The 21,565-nt window shown below is 41.3% G+C and overlaps 1 protein-coding gene across 14 annotated transcripts in view; it reads left to right on the forward strand.

Moving 5' to 3' along the window:
• The first annotated feature begins 521 nt into the window (after nt 1–521).
• ANO5 (anoctamin 5) overlaps nt 522–21,565 on the forward strand; it is a 47,165-nt gene continuing 26,121 nt past the window's right edge. For 2 of the 14 annotated variants that reach the window (XM_015863396.3, XM_015863399.3), the window contains exons 1-5: nt 522–703; nt 8,997–9,041; nt 11,247–11,317; nt 15,609–15,656; nt 21,056–21,100. In XM_015863396.3, coding sequence (XP_015718882.1) covers nt 643–703; nt 8,997–9,041; nt 11,247–11,317; nt 15,609–15,656; nt 21,056–21,100 — 270 coding nt within the window. In that variant the 5' untranslated portion in view covers nt 522–642. Of the gene's footprint in view, nt 704–8,996; nt 9,042–11,246; nt 11,318–15,608; nt 15,657–15,738; nt 15,900–21,039; nt 21,101–21,565 lie in introns of those variants that run through there. The other 12 variants (XM_015863398.3, XM_032444919.2, XM_015863397.3 and 9 more) reach the window with 7 other exon arrangements.

A 21,565-nucleotide genomic window follows, 5' to 3' on the forward strand; every position in this document is an offset into this window, starting at 1 on the left:
AAGTCAGGGAAATCTGAATGTACTGAAAACTAATCCGAAGGAAGGCCTCAAGATCTGCCCTGAAGTGAAACAAATGCACTGCGCCAACAGAAAGTACACCTGGTGACTGAAGAGATGAGAAAATGGAGGTGATACCCTGAGGGATGCAGGTGGGAGTTGGCTGAGGGGATGATGGGTGGGGAGGAGGAGGTAACTCTGTACCTAAATGGTACAAAACAGCCTTCTCACAACCGAGGTTTCTCAACCTGTGGGTCCTTTTTTAGTCATATCCGGAAAAAAATAAAATAAAATAAAATAAAATAAAATAAAATAAAATAAAATAAAATAGGAAAAAGAAAAACCAAAATCAGCTCTGCCAATGGGGCACCGCCCCAGCCAAAATGTCCGCGCCCTAAGTGCAGTCCCCCGTCGAGCCGCCACAACGGGAGGAGCAGCCTCCCACCGCTACCATAGAGGCCGTGGGAGGGAAGAAAGGAGAAAGGAAGCGGCGGTACTAAAGCGAGCTCCCCGGGGGGAGCCCAGGCTTTCCCCGCTCCGCCCCGCGGCACTGCGCATGCATCACCACCCCTGACTCACCCCGCTGGGCTGCGGGGAGGCGGACGAGCTGGGTGCGGGGCGAGAGAGGCGGTGGGGACAGCCACCATGAACCGCCTGGGCAAGAAAGCGAATGAGACTCTGATTGAGATGGCCCTGTCGGCCGACGGTAGGAGAGGGGCCTCGTGGAGGGGCTGGGGCTGATTAGGGGCGCGGCGGAGGTACCGGCACCGTGAGGGGCTCGACAGGGGTGGGGGCTTCGGTACGGCGTTGTTGTGGGGCGGCCCCACCGCCGCTCCTCCGTCATCCAGCGAGGGGTGTGTGGGCTGAAGCGCTCGGAGGGGATGTGAGGATGTGGGTGTCGGCTGCGCCCTGGGCGGGGGTTGGGTGTGAGATGGTACTTTGCCGTGGAAAGTATGATGGGAGCCCTGCTTTTCCACCGGTCCCAGAAGCGAAGACCCCCCCCCCTTAGCACGGAACAACCACCGCCCGTGTGTTGGTGCTCGGTCTTGGGAGCTGTTTCTTCCTCACAAGCTCCATGACATCACTTCTTTTTGGGAAAACATGTTTTGAACGCCTCCAATAACAGTGTGGTTTCCAAAACCCTCGACAGAGTTGTTTCAGAAAGCAGTGCCTGTAGGTGCTACCCAACAGGAACAGCCAAGTGGGAGCTCCCCGTTTGCCATCTCTGGCATTACAGCATGCAGGGCTCTTCCCAAGCTCTAAGGGGAGCCCTGAGTCACAGCCCAGCCTGCTGACCACCAGCACGGAGCAGGGCTTTCAATGGGCTGCTACTCTGAGCCAGCCTGCTTTCCTCAAGGAGCTGGAGACGGGAATGTGTTTAGTCAATATGTGGTAACCATGCAGGGAGTGATGCTGGAAGTCAGGTATGTAAACTTAGTTTCACAGTGCTCTGTTTTCCCACGAGTGCCGTGCGTTGGGCTTTTTTTAAGTCATAAACTTTGAACTTCTGAAGTTGGGAGGGGTTTCAGTGGGTGAGGATGATATAGCAGCATGCACTGTATATTGGAACTTAACTGTGCATAGTCATACACCGAGTCAATTCACTTTTTAGTCAAGCACTTTGCTAAAACAGATGGAGAACTTAATATGGGCTAAAGGGAGTGGACTTTTAAAGCTTGCTAATGTGTTATTTAGGAAAAAAAAGTCTTGATTTACAGTAAATAAAATCCACCCTTCCAGCTGTGGTCTGCAAAAATTAGCAATATGCATCTATTATCACTGAGCCTAATCCAAGATCTAATCATATGCTTTGTACTCCTAAGGTAACCTCCTAAAGAGGCTTCCAGCCACAGAGATCAGATGTGCCATCACATAGTAGCGTCTGTGTGAGAGTAAATAGGAGATAGGTAGAAGGTAGTGTCTGTGTGAGAGTAAATAGGAAAAAGGCAGAAGAAGAAGGAAATGCTGCATTTTTGCCCTAAATACACATTTATATCTCAATGGTACACAATATATTTAATTCTGGTTTGCTATTTCATTTCATTCAAGTTTACTTGTATGCTGAAAAGCAAGTTATGTGAGTGAAAAGCTACTTACCAGCAGCAGAAAGTTGAGTGTGCACTCTGTGTTTGGAGCTCGTGTGCCAAACCTTGTACTGCAGAGGAAGTTATCTCGCTTCCTGATGAATGAGACCAGTGTGAGGTAATGAGTTCCTGCTTTGAAGTGTGTCGTTTTTGCTTTTCATTCAAGATGTGTGTCATCTACCTGAATATTAAAGAAAAAAAAAAAGAACTTGTAAAATTCTGATGTAAGTATCAAAGGAAGAAGACACGGTATGTTGTTAGAAATGTTTCTTTGTGCTGTCTTTCAGCATTATATTTTCTGCTTAAGGTAGCAATGCTGTGGCTTCTGTGGACCTTCTGGAAGCTGGCAGTGGGCTCTGTACTGTGTTTTGAGATTTAGGTGAATGCAGCTTATGTGCCTGGAACACATAAGGAGAGCCCAAATCCAACTTGTGCTCTGCAAGGCAGAAGAGGTTATTCACGTTCCCCTTTGGTAGTAAGGAACTGGACTGATACCGTGGCTTGTCTTGCTAAGAGGTACCGACTGCTCTGTTGTAGTAGTCCCCCAAGTAAGGCAGAAATATACCAGGAGAGGCTGATGGTGTGACTTCCAAACAAAGTGGAAGTGAACAAATGCGTTGCTGTTCGGGGCCAGTTACTGCTGTTGTTTAAGAGACTGTTACTTAATTGAAATTAATTCATACTCATGGTATAAAATGAAAATACAGGTCGGTGTTCAAAACTACAGCTGTCTTTAATTACTGAGGGAATAATAATTCTTAATCTATTTGTAGGAACTCTTGAGTGGGTTATCACCCACAGGACTAAAGTGGAGGGTTAACCAACACAAAAACTCTTTGAAAGAGTATTCTCAGATATTGAAATCAAAGCTCCAGTGAGCTTAGGCATAATTCAGCATAGAAGAGGCAAGTGAGAAGACATGCCATTAGCTTCATCAAGCAATGTGTAGTTCCTGAATGGAATTTCTTTACTGGCAGAAATATCACTGCCAGGCACAGTTTAAATACATGTTGAGTATTCAACAGGTGAGCTCTGTTTAAACAGAAAACTGTAGTTTGTACCAGGAAAATCTGTTTTGTGGAACAGATATTTGCAAAATGCCACCTTCTGTGTTGGTGTGCTCAGTAAGATAATGTTGTTGTGATGCTTTCAAAAAGTACAGGAATAATACTTTATAGATAATAGTATCAAAAACTAGAAGGGGACCTTAACGTCTCTATGCAAGTGATCAGTAATTATTAGGACATGAAGGAAAAAGGATAAGATGCAACAACTGTGCTGAAAATGCACTTGCGAAGTTAATGCTGCCAGATAGTTAGTCAAAAATATTTCTTTGTGTAATATCTAGTTAATACAGATAAGAACAGCAAGTCCCCTACCATAAATGTATAGTTTAAAAAGTATGGGTACTATCATCTGGTGTGCAACTGTTGCTGTGTTTTCCTCACATTATGTGGCAAGGAGGTGATACAGTGATAGTCTGCTAGTTTTTTATTGATACTTAGGGGCTGAACTAAAGAGCCATGTGGCTGTCAGGATGTACTTTGCTGTCTAGCAGCACCTTCACTTTCAGATTAGCTTTTGACATGTGGAGATTCAAGAAAGGGGAGAAGGGTCTTTGTGACCTTCCTCTTGGAATGGTGGGGTTGTGCCTCAGTTACTTGGTATTATACCATAGGCATGTTTGCATTTTCTTGATGAACCTCCTGCAAGAACTTTGGGCTGTTAGATGTGCAGTGTTGGTTGCTTTAGCCTGGTGTGTGCCAAGTGAAGGTGTGCTGGCAGCTGAGTTGGCTGCAGCTGCTGAGATGGCCCAAGGTAAAGCAGGCTGTGTGAATCAGCATGGAACTATATGCCCTGCACAACTGTGGTGGTGTGTTGTAAGCAGTAATTACCTTTCTTAATGTAACCTAATGCAATTCTTAATTTACCCATCCGAGCAGGGTGAGGGATATGACATCAACATCTATGTTCAAGTGTATTTCTCATGAAGAGCTGAGAAAAGAGCTCAACTCTGTACTAAAGTCAATTCAATATTGTGGTAATCCAGTGAAGGATTTCTGAATCTATTTATATGCGTTCAGAATATATCCAAGGGTGAACTTGGATCACTTATCATACTGCACTGGGATAGAACAGGAACACTGTAAGGCTGCTTTCAGACTGTCTTTCTTCAGTCCCTGCTTTGTCAGTAGTTTATGCTACCAGAGAATTTTATTTTAATTAGAATTGATGTGCAAGGAATGAGGAAAGAGATTTCCTTAGATCCTATTTGCACAGTTGTAATCTGGTGTTCTCAACAAATTGTGTAGCTTATTGGGTTATGGGATTTTGCTTCTCTTTGGTGAGGGGGGGGGAGGAAATTGAAATACAGCAGTGTGATACAGATCTGTATATTATGGAAAAAGAAACAATTAGGAATAGATGAGCATCTATTGAGAGTATCTTAGGGTAAGGTACTGTTTTATAACCTGAAATATCCTGTGATACTGTGTCTCACTTAGCAGGCTCCCAAAGGTAAATGTGGAATCAGGGGCCTTAAGCAAGACAGCAGAATGCCAGCAAGCATTGAGGGTAGGGCTCGTGGTTCACATGGCTGGTCTTTAATTTTCTGCACCCATCCAAACTTAGAAAAGGCCCTGTGGTTTGTTATTCAAAGGGGTTTTCTTAAGTATCAGGTAGGAGATTGGAGAGTCTCTTTTTGCCCATTTACAGTGTACTGGAAATATACCACGCTGACAAGTAATGATAAGCAGATGTATTTCACAGACCATCGAAAAGTTGGGTGTCTGTGCTATTTTGGTCCTGCTAATCAGCTGGTTTCTACATCAGAAACCATAAGTGATGGGAGCTGTGGTCCACCACCCTGCTTATTTTCTTGATTGGTAGGGAATGTTTCTGTGGGTCTTCTGTATGACTTCCATGCCTACTGTATCTTGAGTGATTTGAATAGAAAGCATTGTGTTGCGAACTCATACACCATTATGTTTGTATGCTATTTAATAAGCTTCTAAAAGTCCACTCCCTTTAGCCCATATTAAGTTCTGTATCTGTTTTAGCTTAGCGCTTGATTTAGTAAGAGAAAGCAGAGCAAAATTCTCAGTGGTGCATGTCACTGAAGTATGACCAAAAGGGTGCTGAAGCAGAGTATGGGGACAGGAAGGAGTGAAGAATTGCAGGTGAAACTCAGTGTACATCTGAAATTAAGCATGGCAAGCAGCTGAGGAATACGGTCAGTGGACAGAAAATGAATGATGTAGTTGTTCACAGTGCTTTTTACCTTCTTAGAAAAGGTACAAGTCAAATGTCCTTTGTGGTTTTTGCTGCTCCTTCTCTGATTTTCCCTGCTGTTGCCCCATCTGTAGCTCTGTTGGTGTTGCTTTTCTCATACAGTCTCTGTAGGAGATTTCTCGTGCTAGGGTGTAATGTGTATCCATGGAATTAATGATACTTGGGTATCCTCGTTGCTTATGAGAACTGCATAGGTTTAAAGAAGTCCGAGATTGTGTTGCTTCCATATTACGTTTCAGTGTAATTCATGAATGAATAATGCTGTGATATTTTAAATGGGCCTGTAGGAAAGCAAGCCTGTACTTAACACTTTTTAAATGCTTGTAATTCCCTTGAGCTGTGATAGCACAGTTGCCCGTTCTTCCTCTGTACTGGAGTGCGATCAACGTGCACCTGGCATTTCCATATATGTGCACAGCCATTGCTTGAGCTGCTTGTCTGCTTCTGCAGTCAGTGCTGATGAAAAATGGCCTTTGGCGTATAAATAGTCTAAATGCAAACAAACACTGCCATAGTCCTTCACAAACTGCCAGGTCAAATGCAGGCTGCTGTTCTACCACCCTGCTCTTCTGAGGCTTATTTGCCATCTTGGTCTTTCTTGCATACACCCCTTACACATGTAAGATTTACACTTTATCCAGCTTCTTCTGGTCTGGGCTTTCTTCTGTTTTAATTGCATTTGAAACCTGTTAATTGGTTGACACGTGCCATTCTGCAGAATGATGGTACCTGGGAGGTATAAATGCCACGTTCTGTGCTCGCAGCACATTTAATGCAGTGGCACAGACAGGACTTGCAATGTGGTAGTAGTTATTGCCTTAACCACATAAAAATGTCATTCAAGTTCTGTGTTACAACACTATGCTTGTGGTTTTTCACTTAAAACAGATGTATTTAAGACTAATGAATTAAGCTTGGTGCTTTCTAATCAAGATGGGAGGTTCTATGGGTTTTAGAAAAGGAAAGCAACTAGGAGTAAACTCTGAGTTCTAATTCAGAATACCCATTTATTATACTAGAGGTTAGCACTACAGTCTATATTTCCTCCAGACTACTAGATTTTGTTAATTAGTTTTTTCTCCTGTATTTTTGTCTATTAAAAATACTGGCTTTTTTTTTTCTTTTACTACCTATGTGTTGATAAACACCTGTTCTGTGCCCATTTAATAATTAAACACATCATGGCCATGAAGTAGATAATAATTGAAGGTGGTTTGTGTTTGTTTTTTAAGGGAATCATAAAGTTCTTTTCCTATATACCTAGTATATTATCTTGGATCTGTAAGAGAATTAACTGCTTAGGAATAGCTTTAAATTTTCAGGAGCAGCTGTTGAGTGTGTATAAACCACTTCAAGCATAACCTAGAGATGGAATCTTTGGTTCAGGAGTGCAGCTGTTGCTCTTCAGATGATACCAGGTGAAGTAATTAATGCTTACTGAACTTGCTGGTGAGCAGTCTGGGTAGGTCCCAGTTTCCCTGCGCAGTGTTGTCATCCAGCTTGGGAATCTGGCTGAGCCATGGATCCTTCCAGGGAGCCCAGGGGACTGGGGTGCAGCAAGTCTTGCTTTATTGCAGGGCAGGGATGTGGCTTGTGTTAACTGGGAGTGGTTGGTCAATATACTTGGAAGTTCACTTAAGTAATTTTAAAGCTGTGTTTTTCTGAGATATGGAAGCACATAAAATAGTCATTGTGTGGAATGAGTGACCTTATTCTGGAGCAGTATTTCTTCAGTGTGCATTTTTGTTAGTGACTCATTGCTGAATCAGGCTTCCTGAGTAGAAATCTGTCAGAATAGGTCCCAACTGGCAAGTTGTGCAGCGATTGCATACTGAACTTTTGGGAGCACAAGACACAATACTGTAAATCATGTATTGATTTAGCTATGAGTAGTCATGTTTTTAAATTGATTCTTCCCCTCAGAAAGACAGGCTGTTGAATAATGGAGGAGTTCACTGAGATGGTATCTGTAAGATGTCAGGAATAAAATTTTCTGTGACTCCTTGGTTAGGGAGAATATTAGGAATTGTGTTCATAACACAGAGTAGCCACCTCATATAAGTTTGTTAGTTTTAGTTCACCTGAAGCATCAAGACTTCACCCTAGGAACGTGCATAGATGTGAACTGAAGTGTCAAGAGGTTTGCTGAACTGTGTGATGGATCTCAGAGTCCCTTTTACCTAATGTTTTTTGCTGAATAAGAAAGTTGCTATTAACATGTCTAGAACTGGGTTTTGCTTCACTCTGGGACCACCCAGCTCCATTTTAGTGCTCATCCTTGGGCACCTGTGCTGCTTGACTTGTCCCACCTATCAGGTGGCCACAGGAGGCCTTGATCTCTAATAGTGCCATTACTTTTTTGTGACAACTCTGAAGAAACTGACTTGCATTATGAGATTTTTATGGGTTAACTTCTCAAAACAAACAATTTGTTTTGCACTGTGTTGTTTTCTTGCAAGTTATTTTAATTCTTGACTACGCTGTTAATACAGATTAATGTGTTTTTTTCCACTTCCTGTCATATTGTTGCATGAGGGGTAGGTCAGTCATTCATGTGGCTTTCCGTCCATTTATCTCATTTTAAATGTCTCCATGTATTGCTTCCTTCTCTAAACTGCAGCTACAGTAGTGTCTTTAAGTAGTCTTTGGTACTTAGGACATTAAGGGTTTTTGGTCCTTCAACATGAAATGCATAGATAAGTTTTGAAGGACAACTTGCTGATCATATTAAAGGACTTTATTTAACCAAATAGGTTCAAAAGTGGAATTGATGTACTTTCATTTCCTTATCTTAGAACACCAGTTTTGCCATGTAGGAAAAAAGGAAATGATTTGGGCACTGTAAACAAATTTAGACTTTTATAGAATAGCTTGCCATTTCAATGCACAAGAAGACATTCTGTGTGCTTGCTAAGGAAATAAGATTGACTTAATAGATGTACTGTTTATTTGTGGGGTAAGCTACATAACTTCTGACAAGCTGTATCAGTTGCTTTTATGTTCTGCAGTCTTCAGTCCTGGATGCTAATTTCTGTGAACTGTTTTGGATTACTGTTGTTCATCTAGGTCTGTAATTGAAACAGAAGTGAACTGTAATTCTTCATGATGACACATTGAAAGTTTATAAGTAGATTGCCTTGCAGTTGGGTACAGTTTACGACAGTGTATGTTAATGATAGTGGAAATTAAAATTACGGGTCATGGAAAACTTGTTCTTTTCCAGTAATGCACAGCTCCCAGGATACATTAAGGCATTAGAAATAGCTGTGCATGGAGTTGTAAGGCTGTTGGAGACTGTTCTTTTAGGCCTATGAATGGTTTCATACCTTCTTACAGCAGAGATGTTTTCAAGATATTTTCTTGGCTAGTGGAAACTACTTTTGTCCTCCCTGTTGGCTGGTATGGGAAAGCAAAAGCTCACTTTATGTTGCTGAATGAAGGGCCTGGACTGAAAGAGGAATGCTGAGGGTTCAGAAGAAGCCGGCTCTGTGCCTTCTGCCTAGACTGTTGTTCCTACTGCAGGCCCATCTTTTTAGTTATTGAGGCTTATTAAATCTGTTAATGTTAGAAGTGGATTTGACTTGAGATTTTTGGTTTTAACTGAAGCATTTTTTCCTTTTAAAGATGACGTTGCAGTTCTCACCAGGTTCAAGCGGTTGTGGTCAGAAGGTATCATACTAAGCAGCATTACACCTTCCTCCCTTCTGTGTGTGTCCTTTATTGTTACTCTCCTTATTTCTTCATTCCTTATTGCTGTAGTTTTTAATTCTAGAAACCTCTTTGCAAAGAACTGACCAGGCATCTCCATTCATGGTACCTGATGCAGTTCTGGGTGGTGGCTTCTTTACACCTAGGTGATACAGACATGCATTTTCTTGTCTTGCTGCCTAGGAATTTGCTTATGTGTTTGTCAAGGAGTGAACATTTAATAACGTAGTATTTCTCAGCTACTTTAGGTTCTGCATTCTCTTTCTGCCTTAATTCAGTTTTATTCCCCTAGATTAGGAATACCAAGAGGATTTCTTCTCAAAATTTGTGTTATTAGCTGAGATAATAACCAAATAAAAGCATTTAATAGTAAAACTCTTAATCGCACTCATTCCTGGGATTAAGATTTCCCAACAACAGAATTCATAATCCAGAAAAGACAGCCATCTAGGCTGTCGTAGGCTATGGAGTTGGTTCAAGTCATCTCAGCAGCACAGGTCACTGCTTCAGGGCCGAGGTGCCTGGCTGCTTCTGCCATGGAGAGCTGTATGATGGTGGGGCTTTCTGTTTCTGGGCATGATTCCTTCAACCAAAGTTGCAGTAGCCAACTGCTTCCCAGTGTGATGGGCAAAGCAGGCAGTGGGGTGATGGTGATGGTCCCCTTCTTTTTGGCTGTCCTGGGCAGCTGCCTGGTCGGCTTGGGCTGAGAGCCAGCCTTGTATCATGGTAGAGCCTCTCTCCAGGAACATTCCTGTAGAAAATGTATCTCAAGGAAATTATTCGGAATATTTTGATAGTTGCTGCTTCTTTGAGTAAAGACTTCTAGGTTCTTATGGTTTTTTTCCATTTTGTGCCGCTTGTTTCTCTTGTTTGAATGTTTGTGTGGCTGGGGAGGTGACTTGGGTTCTGTTCTGTTCTGAAGCTGTTGTGTTAAATGTTTTCTGTTGTTGGTGTTCTGTCTTGGTGACTTCCCCACCTCCCTGGGCAGCTGTGCCACTGCATCACTGCTCTTTCTGAGAAGAAATTGTTCCCACAACAGTTTCTTATATTCAAGTATTTTGGGGATGCTGTATCATAATCTACCATTGCCCAATTTCTCATCACAGCAATTAAAACTGAGGAAGACCATTATTTGTAATTAAGCTTAGATAGAGCTTGAGAGCATCTGACTGGAGGTATTTCAGGTCATAAAAAAAAAAAAAAGAGGAAAAATGTTAGGTTTATGTTGATAGTAGGAATTAAACTAACTGTAGTTGTTGGAAAGTGCACCAGTCTAAGCTGCAAAGCTCTGTCTTGCCTGAGCTGTACCTATTGATGCTTCCTTATTGTCTGACAGAGGGAGGAGTATGATAATTCCCCCGCTGCAATGAAGAGGCTCTGGGTTGTGATGAGTTGTATACAAAGCTGATTACCCTTTTCCATTGGTGCCGGAGTTATTTAGATATCTGATCTGGGACACTGGTCTGTCTGCCTGATTAGCAGGGACAAGGTTGTTTGCAAAATCTTCTTACAGCAAGAGCCCAGCTTATGGGCTCAGGATTGCTCTCCTGAGGAATCTGCTGACAGAGCAGGTTCAGATCCACAGATCCAGCCAATCTCTTACAGTGATTTAAAGGTATTCAGTGTAATTTCCCTCATTGTGTTAATATTTAAGTGGTAATCTCCTTGGCAGACCAACTTTATTTGTGGGATAAGTCAAATTAAGATAATATTCTTGATTCTGCTGTCCTATCTCCATTATGTGGGCTTCTGTAAATGTGCCGTTATATGCCATCAATCCCAATTTAATAGTTAACACACAACCACCAGAATAATTGAACTTTGATTGCCAAAGCAGCCAAGGTCTGGGCGTTGGACCCTCATTAGATGGTAATTTATAGCACATTTGATGCAAGGCATAATTTTATCTTCTCAAATACAAGATGATGAGTTTTGTTGCTGTTAGAAATGTTTATGTGACTGCCAAGTTAGTACATGCTGAATGTGATGTCTCGTGGTGTTTTCTCCCTTCAAAGAACCATTTGTGTAAATTACGTGTAGCTAAGTATTTTTCTAGATGTCGTTTTTGCTTCCTCATAGTACCATCCCTTCTGGTTTTACTTCATTTTCAGACACAAAGATGTTTTTAAAGGCCTGCACTTATACAGCTCTCTTGACATTCTTTAGGGGAAGAAAGCAACGGACCTTTATGTGAAACCATTTCAACTGCAGGATCTGAGGTCCCAAGTGGCTCTGAGGTAAGGTACAGCACAGACAGAATTAACATACTGCTGTAAATTGAGAGAGAAACAGTGCCATGAAAGAGAAAATTAACTTTAAGAACACTGCTATTAGATTCTCTTATGTATATCTTTAGCCATGTAAATGTTTTTTCTTCCTATAGTGTTTTGAAGGAACAAAGCTATGAAAGTAATGCTGCTACTCACTGAGGAACTTCAACACAATAGCTGTAACAGTAGTGAAAAACAGTTTGGGGCTTTACAGCACTTTCAGTATCGTCTTCAAAGAAGAATCACATGGTTGCTTCAATGTTAATGGGAAAAACATCATGCTCCTCCACAAAGGCAATATTTGGTTTTATGCTTTGTCACACTACTAGGGAATCAACACACTCTTCCATTCCTATACTTTTTTTTTTTAACAGCTCCTTATGAAAAAGCCAAAAGAAGGCGAGTTATAAGAATACAAGGGAGAGATCTTCCAAGATATGCAAACTGAAATGCATCACCATTTACTCACTTGTCTCAGTGCATCAATGCTTAATGCAGAGTACACAGTAAATAAATAGAGGTACATGGGTACTGTTCAGTTAAGGAAGAAATTAAAAAGAATTTTGAAATATTTTCTGAAATCAATGTTTTAATTTCTGTTGTCTAATTTCTTATTTGTTATGGTATGTTTAGAGGAGGATAGGAAAAGATTTAGATAAGCATAGCAGTAGCTGCTTTGCTGAACTCCGGTCTTAAGTTGCCTATTAGCCCTTATCAGAAATGATATCATGGAACTGAGAACTGACAAAGTGTTTGAAGTACCTTTCCTCATCTGCTTTCTAGAGGTAAATTTAAAGCTGACCCTGTGAAGGCAGAGCACCACATCCTTCTTAGATCTCACAGATTTTTGTTTTGGCAGCACGTGCACCGTATCACTCGCATATTTTATGAATCTACTTTGTTTCATCTGTTATTGCATTCACTCTGCTTCCTCCCCATCTATCATATGAGTCCCGTAGTAATCATCATCTCCTGGAAAAACACTGTTGAACAGACATAGCAAATACTTCACTGAACCCAGGCAGACATGATCTCAAATTACAGTGTATGAATCATTGCATGCTGATAGGCAGCAGAGTCTAAAGCTGTTTCCAAGCTCCTTTTGAGTGCCTGCATTTAGATGAAGATGGCCCATTTCACCAAGACCTGAAAGAATTCAGTTTCATGTGGGGAAAGTGCAGGAGACATGGGAGAAAGGTTGTGTGATGTATTTAATATTTGGAGACATGGGATTTAAACTTGCTTTGGTGTGTTATTATGTTATAGAAAAGGAGGCTTTCATCTTCAGCATTTTCTTGTCTGGGAGGCAGTCTGCTTGTGAAAAACAGATACTTTCCTTGCAGATACTCTCCATGGTCGATTCATGCTGTATTTTCTCTTTTTTTCCCAACGTAAATGTGTTCCTTACCTAGTAATTCTTCTCAATTTGATCTTAAGAATCGTTGAGAAATGTCATACTAACATGTCCATAGTTGACTTAATTACTTTCTCTAACAGGGGACAGGATATGGGGTTTTTTTTTCAGGTCACCTGGTCATCTGACACTTGTTAAATTTAAATCGATACATTATATCCTATGCACTGCTTTGTATCTTGTGCCCTACTTTGTATCCTTTAACACAAAGTCATTCTTCAGATTTTTGCTTTCTATACATAAACTTGGCATAAAGTTCTAAAGTTGTTTCTAATCTTCTTGCCCAGTGTTGTAACCTGCCATGACAGCCTTAGTTTGTAATGATTAATGTCCTTTATATCCAGGTGAAGTTTTCCCATGAATTGATTCCAACAGTAACATAGCCTTCATTTTATTTAATTTTTTTTTATATAATACCAATCCTTTATCTTGATATGTCTTCACAGCTTCAGATTCTTCTTTATAAACTGAAATACATTACTTTCCTTCAGTTCTTTGCTAGTTTGCCTTTGTCGTCCTTAATGCATTCCTGTAGCAATTGAGTAGGGCCATCAATCCTGGCATGTGAGAAAACCCATTGTCTCTTTGTGCAAAGACCCGTTTGAACTCAGCTCAGCCCGCACTGTTGTTTTGGCAGCCACTACGTTTTAAACAGAAATGGAATTCATTCATAAAATATTATCAGAAGAAAGTTACATGAATTTCCATCAAGTCACAATTACAGTGTGCTTGTACTGTCTTTTTTGCTCTTCCCCTCCAAAAAAACACATAACTAAGGATAATGTCATACTTCTACTTAGCAGTAGTAGAACTATGGTCTCCTGGTTAATTTAGAAGCAGAGAGACAATTTTTTCCCCCTCATCTGCTTCTTATTAGTCGTCTTATTTCTTCATCCCCAGGGCCAAAAGAAACAAAGGGCACTTAAAGTTCAATGGACTTGGATATTAGAAGCTTTACAGCATGAATCATTTCTAGATGCTTTGCCACGCCTGGAGGCAAGGAGATCTTTTCAGCAGATAGCAGACAGAAAGAGGGGGGAAAAAGGGACATGGTAGGAATCTGTTTCTAGTTATGTCTTCCTGAAGTCAATTCACAGGCAGCTACTCCCACTAGAGATAGACAACTGTCCTAATTCAGTCTTGAAGTAGGATCTACTGAATTAGCCTTTACAGAGTTCCTGCTTCAAGAAATACATAAATGAGTCTGAAAGGTTTCAGGCAAACGGGAAAATGAATGAAATAAAAACTGAGTATCTGTTCTCCCTCTACTTAATGCTTGTGTGGTGAGAGAAGAAAAAATATACCATGAGTCCATTCTGTTTGATAGCATGTTTTGTGGGAGATGAAAACATCAACTCATTTGTAGTTTATTTACATCTGTAGGAAGAATATGTGGAGGAATATGGTAGACTTAGGAAGAAAGATTTTGAAGTATGAAGGACAAGGCGAGCACTGCTAACTCCAGTATCAAAGTGTTAGATTTTTGGCTTTTATTTGAAGGAGTTGGGCTGAGTGTTTCTGAAAGCGCTATTTAGTGCTTGTTCTGGAGATTATACTCTTTAAAGATAAAAGCCCTGCTGTGCAGTACACAGACTTAAGCATGTAGTGGAAAAAGTGGTCTCTCTCTACAGGAATTTGAATGTACTAAAAAAGAATGTAAGCTGACTATCAGTAGCTTCGAAACATCTAGCTCCCATGACTTATTAATTTCAGCCAATTGTACCGAGAGTGAAATGAGTTCTCTAGATTAGTAGGAGAGCAGTTCACCAAAGGACTAGACTTCGCCTGGTGTATGCTCTCATTTCACAGCGTACTCTTTCACTGGGTATATTTGAGCTCTAACTTTGAGTAAAGCTGTGTGAGCAGCTCTTCAAGGATGGCTAAGGCCCATGTTGACATCTTATCATGGCTGAGAAGGCAAGCTGTGAGTGGAAGCAGTACAGGAAGGAGAGGTGGAAGAAGAGTTGACAGATAGCTTCTGCCATGGATGTGGGCAAGCCAGGAGCCTCAGGACATCACTGACGGGCAAGGCTGTGTGCCTCCTCTGGTTTCCAGTTTGTACAGTACATGGTTGATATTTGTAGAACATAGTTGGAGAAAACTTTCCTATTAAGTATCTCAGCGTGCAATGCTCCATAAATCGTTATGGTTGGACAAAACCTCAAAGATCATCTGACCCAACCCATCCCCACCATGCCCACTAACCATGTTCCTCAGTGCCACATCTCCATGTTTCTTGTAAACCTGTAGAGGTGGTTTCTCCGCCAGGATACTGCTGTCTTTCTTGACTACCTGGGCATACTAGTGGCTCACATTCAGCTGGGTTTTTCCAGTAGCATCAGTAACATGAGGGTTAGATTTGAAAATCCTGTTCAGACTGTCTTAAGATAAAAGAACAATAGAGCCATTGTGTTGGCACTGCTTCTCATGTGGATTCTTTTGCTTAGATGAGCAAATGTTCAGGGATGTTATTATTAATAAAGAATGGAAAAAGGTGTATTCACGTTAGTTCAACGTGAACAGGATCAAAAGTAGTGTTTGTTTCACAGAATTATATGAATAGACCTGTGTGGTTTCTCTCAAGTAAAGTTGTAGTTGAGAATAAAAATGAAGAAGTCAGTGAACATGTAATCTCTGTAGGCTAGGAACCCAGTTACATGGGGAAGTAGAGTTCTGCTTCAACTTGGACTATCCGAACTGAAAAGTCAACCATCACTCAGAATAACTTTCTAGTGACTTAAACCAGAAGCTACGCTGTTTCTCCTCAAGTAGGATTTTTCTTTTTGAAGCATCCTTTGCATCATTGCTAACAATGTTATGTTTTTCCCATGATGCCCCTGGCAGGGTCTAAGCAGCACTGAGACTACTTTACTCATCCCCGATCATCAAGTGGTAAGCAGTAAGCAACATTCATGCTTCTTTGCATGAATTCGTGTGACGTCTTCTGTTACCATATGCTGAAAAGTCCCTCACTAAAAAATTTTCCAGTTTCGAGGAAGCCATCCTTCCAAAAAATTGCTTTCCTTAGCATGTAAAAATGGATGTGGCTTTTGAGTCTATTGGCCTCACGACCACATCATGTGATGGCTTAAATGATGGATTCAGGGTAATCGAAAGGGTTCAAATGGTGGAAAAATTGTCAAAATCGAGAAGTTAACTGTTGGTGAAGAAAACTGGAAAGTTTGCTTTTTTTGTTATTCTTTTGGGTTGATGGGATGTAGGGCATTCTGACTATGGTGTGATTAACTTGGGATCCCTTTTTATCATAACATGCAGGATTCTGAATCAGCATGATACTTTAACATGGTTTAATTACTACACGTTGGTAGTAATTAATAATGTTAGAAAACAATCTCCGTTGTTTTACGGAGGGGAAAAAAGTATAAAAACTTGTTCAACGTAAGTGGAGAAGTACATGCTGAATGTATTTCAAGTTGCTTGCTTACATGGGGCTCTGGTGTCTTCCATTAACACATACGCTCTGTTAGCATACTTTTTAGTTTTCTTTGTTCTGTTCCTGCCCAATAGTTTCTTTCATTCAGAGAGTGTTTTTTTCTGCGCGTTCAACTTTGTAGCGTGAACATCCTGAGTGTCTTAAACTGCTCTGAAATGCATGTTTTTAAGCTTTTGTGTGTTTGGAATTGAAATTGTGTTGGAAAGTGCGGAAATAGCTCCCATAAGGATGTGGGGCTTCTCTTTGTTTCTTATGATGGCAAAGGTTATAGCTTCTGATGCAGCTTTGTGCTTTGCATGAAGCGTAACTCGAAATGGGGCTGCAGAGAGTTGTAAATGCTCTCTCTGGAAGTAGGTAAGTGCTTCAGTTACCTGGGTTGCTCTAAGGAAGAATATTGAAGTGAACCTCATACAAAGTGGTCTCTGGTGTAACAGTGGCTGAGTTTAGTGTGCATGAACTATGGAGGAGTTTGCTTTTTTGCTTTTTCCTTGCACTGTGGATTTGCAATTGTTATGTAAATGCATTTACATAGGCTTTTTGCTTTTCAAAATTGCGTTTCATTGAGTGATTACATTTGACTCAGCAGAACTTCAGTCAGCACATCACCTGTCAACGGGTCTCGTTCCTTGAGGAGGGGAAGTTACACACACATTGCATTCAAATTTGCAATCAGAGTGAGAGTGTTCATTCTGCTTTTAAGCTGCTGGGTTTTTCTTGCTCATTCACATCTCGAGGTTTTTCTTGCACTGTGGTTCATTTTTCAACCCCTAATTTTGTTGGTTTTTTTATATTCTGTTGTGGTGTTGTTTGGTTGTTTTTCTGCAATGGATTGTTAGTGTATAAATGGATTAATTGCTTTATAATGCAGTCATTCTGGTTTGTTACTGTGTGTACAATAAAAACTGATTGGTGCATGACTATCTGAAGTACGCAATAGACAAATATTTGCTTTATAAACTATCTTGCAAGAAATAAAATGAAGTACTGCATTTTTTTTCCTTGTAATCTCAGAACTTTTCCTACCTGATAATGTAGGACTATGGTTATGCAATTCTTAGCTGTGCTGATGGGGATGCTGTTACTGATGCAATTTAGCATTACTCATAGCTGGGGATTCTTCATTGTAGTGTAACTGCTGTAGATAATATTGAGATTCTGCATCTTGGATTAGTGCTCATTACCACTTTAATTACTGAAATGACAGCTCTAAGCAGTCTTTGAGATACACAAACTAGAAGGCGATGAAGGAGACTGACCTCTGAACCTCCAAGTCCTAGTGCTGCAGAGAGAGACCTTTGTGACATGTGAAGCTCTGGAGGGAGGAAGAGCTGTATTTGGGAGCTGTATTTAATAGCATGGGCCTCTGAGATAGCTCAAGTTTTCTGTCTATATTTTACTCTGAAAAGCATTGCTCTAGGCAGAGTTTTTCTATTTGTCAAGTCCAGACATGGAGAGGGCTAAAACACTGAGTAGCAAGGTGTGTTTGGAGGAAACTTCATGACATAATAGAGAGTTGTCCCTAGCAGCATGTAACAACTTGACTTTGTTTTGTGAGTAACCAGAAATAGAAATCCCTCTGAATCAAAAGAAAATAAACAGGACTGAATCATCTGTGCCTGGTATAACGGCACCTGAAGAATAGATTTGCTTTTCCGCTACTGTAATGGAGCACTGAGGAAATGCAGACTGCATTAAGCAATGCTGGATGCCTGTTCAGGTGAGTCAGTAAGGCTAAGGAAACATTTACTACAGCCTTGTGTCACTCAGCTTCAGCCCAGAGCTGGTTCTCTGAGGTACTTTATTAAGGCTCCCAGTGGTTGCCAGCACTTCCAGCCGCCTGCTCTCCCCTGCTCTTAGTGGTGACTGTCTTGTTTGCTTTGGACTTGGCAGAGTGTATCTGAACCCCTGCAGGAGGAGGAGGCCTGGCCTGCTCCTGGAGTGCTTGGAGAGTGGTTAGTATGTGAGAAAGTTTGAAGGGAGCTCAGTTTAGAGTACGACCGCTGGCTGGCATTTACACACTTCATCTAAATCTGTTGGGGCAGGAGTCATTCTGCTATTTGACAGCTTTGCTTTGTATTGAGCTGAGATTTGTTTATTTCCACGCTGACGTTTCAGTCTCCCCTGTGAGTCAGGAGCTCCTGTTGCAGTGCTGCAGTTCATCTCATACGGGGTGGCAGTCTGTTTACTGAGATTACTGTGTGGTTAAGCAAAGTTGTGTGCTCTGACACCAGGCAGGTGTCTAGACAAACTAACAATCACAAGATCAAGTATGATGATTGGTATAGTTCATATGTGCCCAGTTATCTTGTAGTTTGATGAAAAGAAAATTTAGGCAGGATGTTAGTGTGTTCAGCTCATCTGCCCGGATGCTATTAAGTCATTTTGCTTTTAGAGAGATGGTGAGGCTGGGAAAATTGAGAAATGACTTCAGGACAATGAGTAGTCCTTGTAAATCTGCTTTATTCATCTTCTGGAAGCACTGGTGCATGCTGAGCACTGTCACATTGCTTCATGGAGTTGTGTGGTGACTTGGGTTGGAGATGAGCACTGGAGGTCTCCTCCTCAAGGCCAGACTATCTTCAGACATGGATAAGGTTAGAACCATAGAATGGCTGGGTTGGAACAGACTATAAAGGTATGTAGCTCCAACCCCCAGCTGTGGTTGCTCAGTCAGAAAAGCTGTGGATCCAAAGGATGGAGATGACGCAGTCTGTTTGGGCAACCTGTTGGACCTGTTTCTGCTCAGCCACTCCCTCAAATCCAGCAGGAATTATCCTTGTTGCAACTTGTGCCTTTCACCATACTTTCACCATGGCTTGGCTCCATGTCCTCTGTAATTCCTCATTGGGTATCATTTAGTTATTCAGAAGCTTCTGCTTGCAGCCTGTCAGTAGTGTGCTGGGAAGTTTTAATTTGGTTACTTGTATTACAGGAGAAGCCCATCAAAGACCATCTGCTATGCTGTGAGGTATAATTTAATAACTGTAGCTTATCTGTGATGAGTTATTTTGAATGCAGTTCTGAGAAGACCCATGAAGAAGTAAAATGTAATCCATAGCTTTGCACAGTTCACAAATACAACCAATGAAAGTGATTGCCATTTCAGGTGTTTTAGCCCCATAAGTGTACATTTAGGTGCAGAAAAGCATGAATATGCAAGACCCATCTTGTTCTTCCTGTGAAATTCAAATGTAGCACATTGGCGAAGGAATAATTTATGGGTTTTATGAGTACACCTGTCATTATTCATGATGAATAAATTTATGCACAGGGGAATGTTGAGAAGTGTTCTTTGCAAAGTGGATCCCAGAGTGACTATTGCATCTTCTTAAATTGCTGCTTGAGACTGTTAGTGACTGAGCAGGATTTTGACATATCATGGAGAATAAGCAGACTGGGATGGCACTGAAGATAAAATAGTACCTCAGTTGTGTGGAATGATCTAGTGGTAGGCTGAACAATCCCAGCTCCCTCAGCTGCTCCTCATAAGACTTGTGCTCCAGAACCCTTCCCAGTCTTGTTGCCCTTCTCTGAACACACTCCATGGCCTCCATGTCTTTCTTGTAGTGAGGAGCCCAAATCTGAACACAATACTTGAGGTGCAGCCTCACCAGAGCTGAATACAGAGGGATGATCACTTCTCTGCTCCTGCTGGCCACACTATTTCTAATGCAGGCCAGGATGCCATTGGCCTTCTTAACCACCTGGGCACACTGTGGGCTTGTGTTCAGCTGAGCATTGACCAACACCCCCAGGTCCCTTTCCTCTTCACAGTCATCCAGCCATTCTTTCCCAAGCCTATAACGCTGCATGGAGCTATTGTGGCTAAAGTGCAGGACCAGGCACTTGGCCTTGTTGAGCCTCATCTCATTCACCTCGGGCCAGCGATCCAGCTTATCTAGAGCCCTCTGAAGGGCCTCGTTAGCCTCAGGCAGATTGATGCCACACCTTTTTAGACTGGTGATCGAGGTAGCCTGGTTCATAGGTTAATTCCTGAGATTAGATGTTGCTAGAGTGCAGCTCAGGGTTCAGCTAACTGTAACACTGAATAATTACAGTACTGTGTAGATTTCAGTGTGGTTTTATGTGTTAATCAGGTTAACACTTAACAGTTGCAAATTATGCAGGTTTTTTGTTTTGTTTTTTTTACAAACAGAACTGTAAGAGCTGAACAAAAAGAGAGAATCCTGTTTCCTTCCTCTCGTTGGATTCCATGATTATTGATTCAGACATCTGAATTTTACCTGATTGCGTGCTACATTTGGAAGCACCAGTGTAGGTGGTGAAGGGGCGTAAGGATGTACAGCATGAAACACAGGGATTGCATTTATTTTTCAAACCTGAGCATATTTGAACATAATCATGTTTCCTGGAATACATGGATGTTATGCTCATAGCCTTTTCAGCTCTGGGATGATGTGGCAGCTATTTTCCTTTTTACATTTCAGCTGATCCAGCATAACATGGGTGTAATGGTACTGTGCACGCCCAATTCATTACCTAGTGCTTGTTTCTGATTTCATGTTGTCATCTTTGCATTACATTCAAAGGAGCCTTTCTGCTGTTCTTCTAAACTACAGTGAAGTATCCAAATAATGGTAATTAGTGTTCTCAGAGCTGATTGAAAACCCAGGTTTATTATCAGAATGCCAGGACGCTTTTCCCTTTAATAAAAAGCACAGTCATGCTGTCTGTGGATGGTCATTGCTTTTGCTGATATTTTTTGGCTTTGTTAAGCACTGCTCACTTACACTGAGTGGGGTGCTGCTGGAAGCATCTCCCTTTGGTACTTAGAGAAGGGATGGCACGCTAACTAACTACTTGTTGGTTATTCCAGCAGAGTGGAAGGAGATATAATCTGTTCCTGAAGCGACGACTAAGGGTAAAACAGTGATGAATGATATTGCAAGTGCCTTGGATGGCTGCAATAATAACATGCTTCACTGTGTGGTGTCTTCTGTTAACTGGGAGTGAGGTTCACCATTGCAAATATTTTGTGCTTTTTCAGAGCCTTTTTTCACATACATCTCTGTACGGTATAAGGAGAGAGACGTATCCCTCTGAGTTACTCTTTTTTGTTCCTGCTCTACTAAAATGAAAACCCACCTGGGTTCTGTGTAACTGCATGCCAATGTGTCGATTGTGTCATTAAATGAAAGTAACCAAAGCAAACCAACTTAGCAAGGAATTAAATTTAGGCCTGAGTTTATCTGCTATAAAGAGCCCCTTGCCATATGGACAGGGAGTCCTTTAGGCAATTTGGTAGACCCGGATGTTGATGCAATAATAAATAATATTACCTAATATTAACTTTGATAACGGGAGGAGATAATTATCTTAATTTTAT

This window comes from Coturnix japonica, chromosome 5, assembly GCF_054131305.1.
Source record: "Coturnix japonica strain WE chromosome 5, WE-NBRP24, whole genome shotgun sequence".
NCBI lineage: Eukaryota > Metazoa > Chordata > Aves > Galliformes > Phasianidae > Coturnix > Coturnix japonica.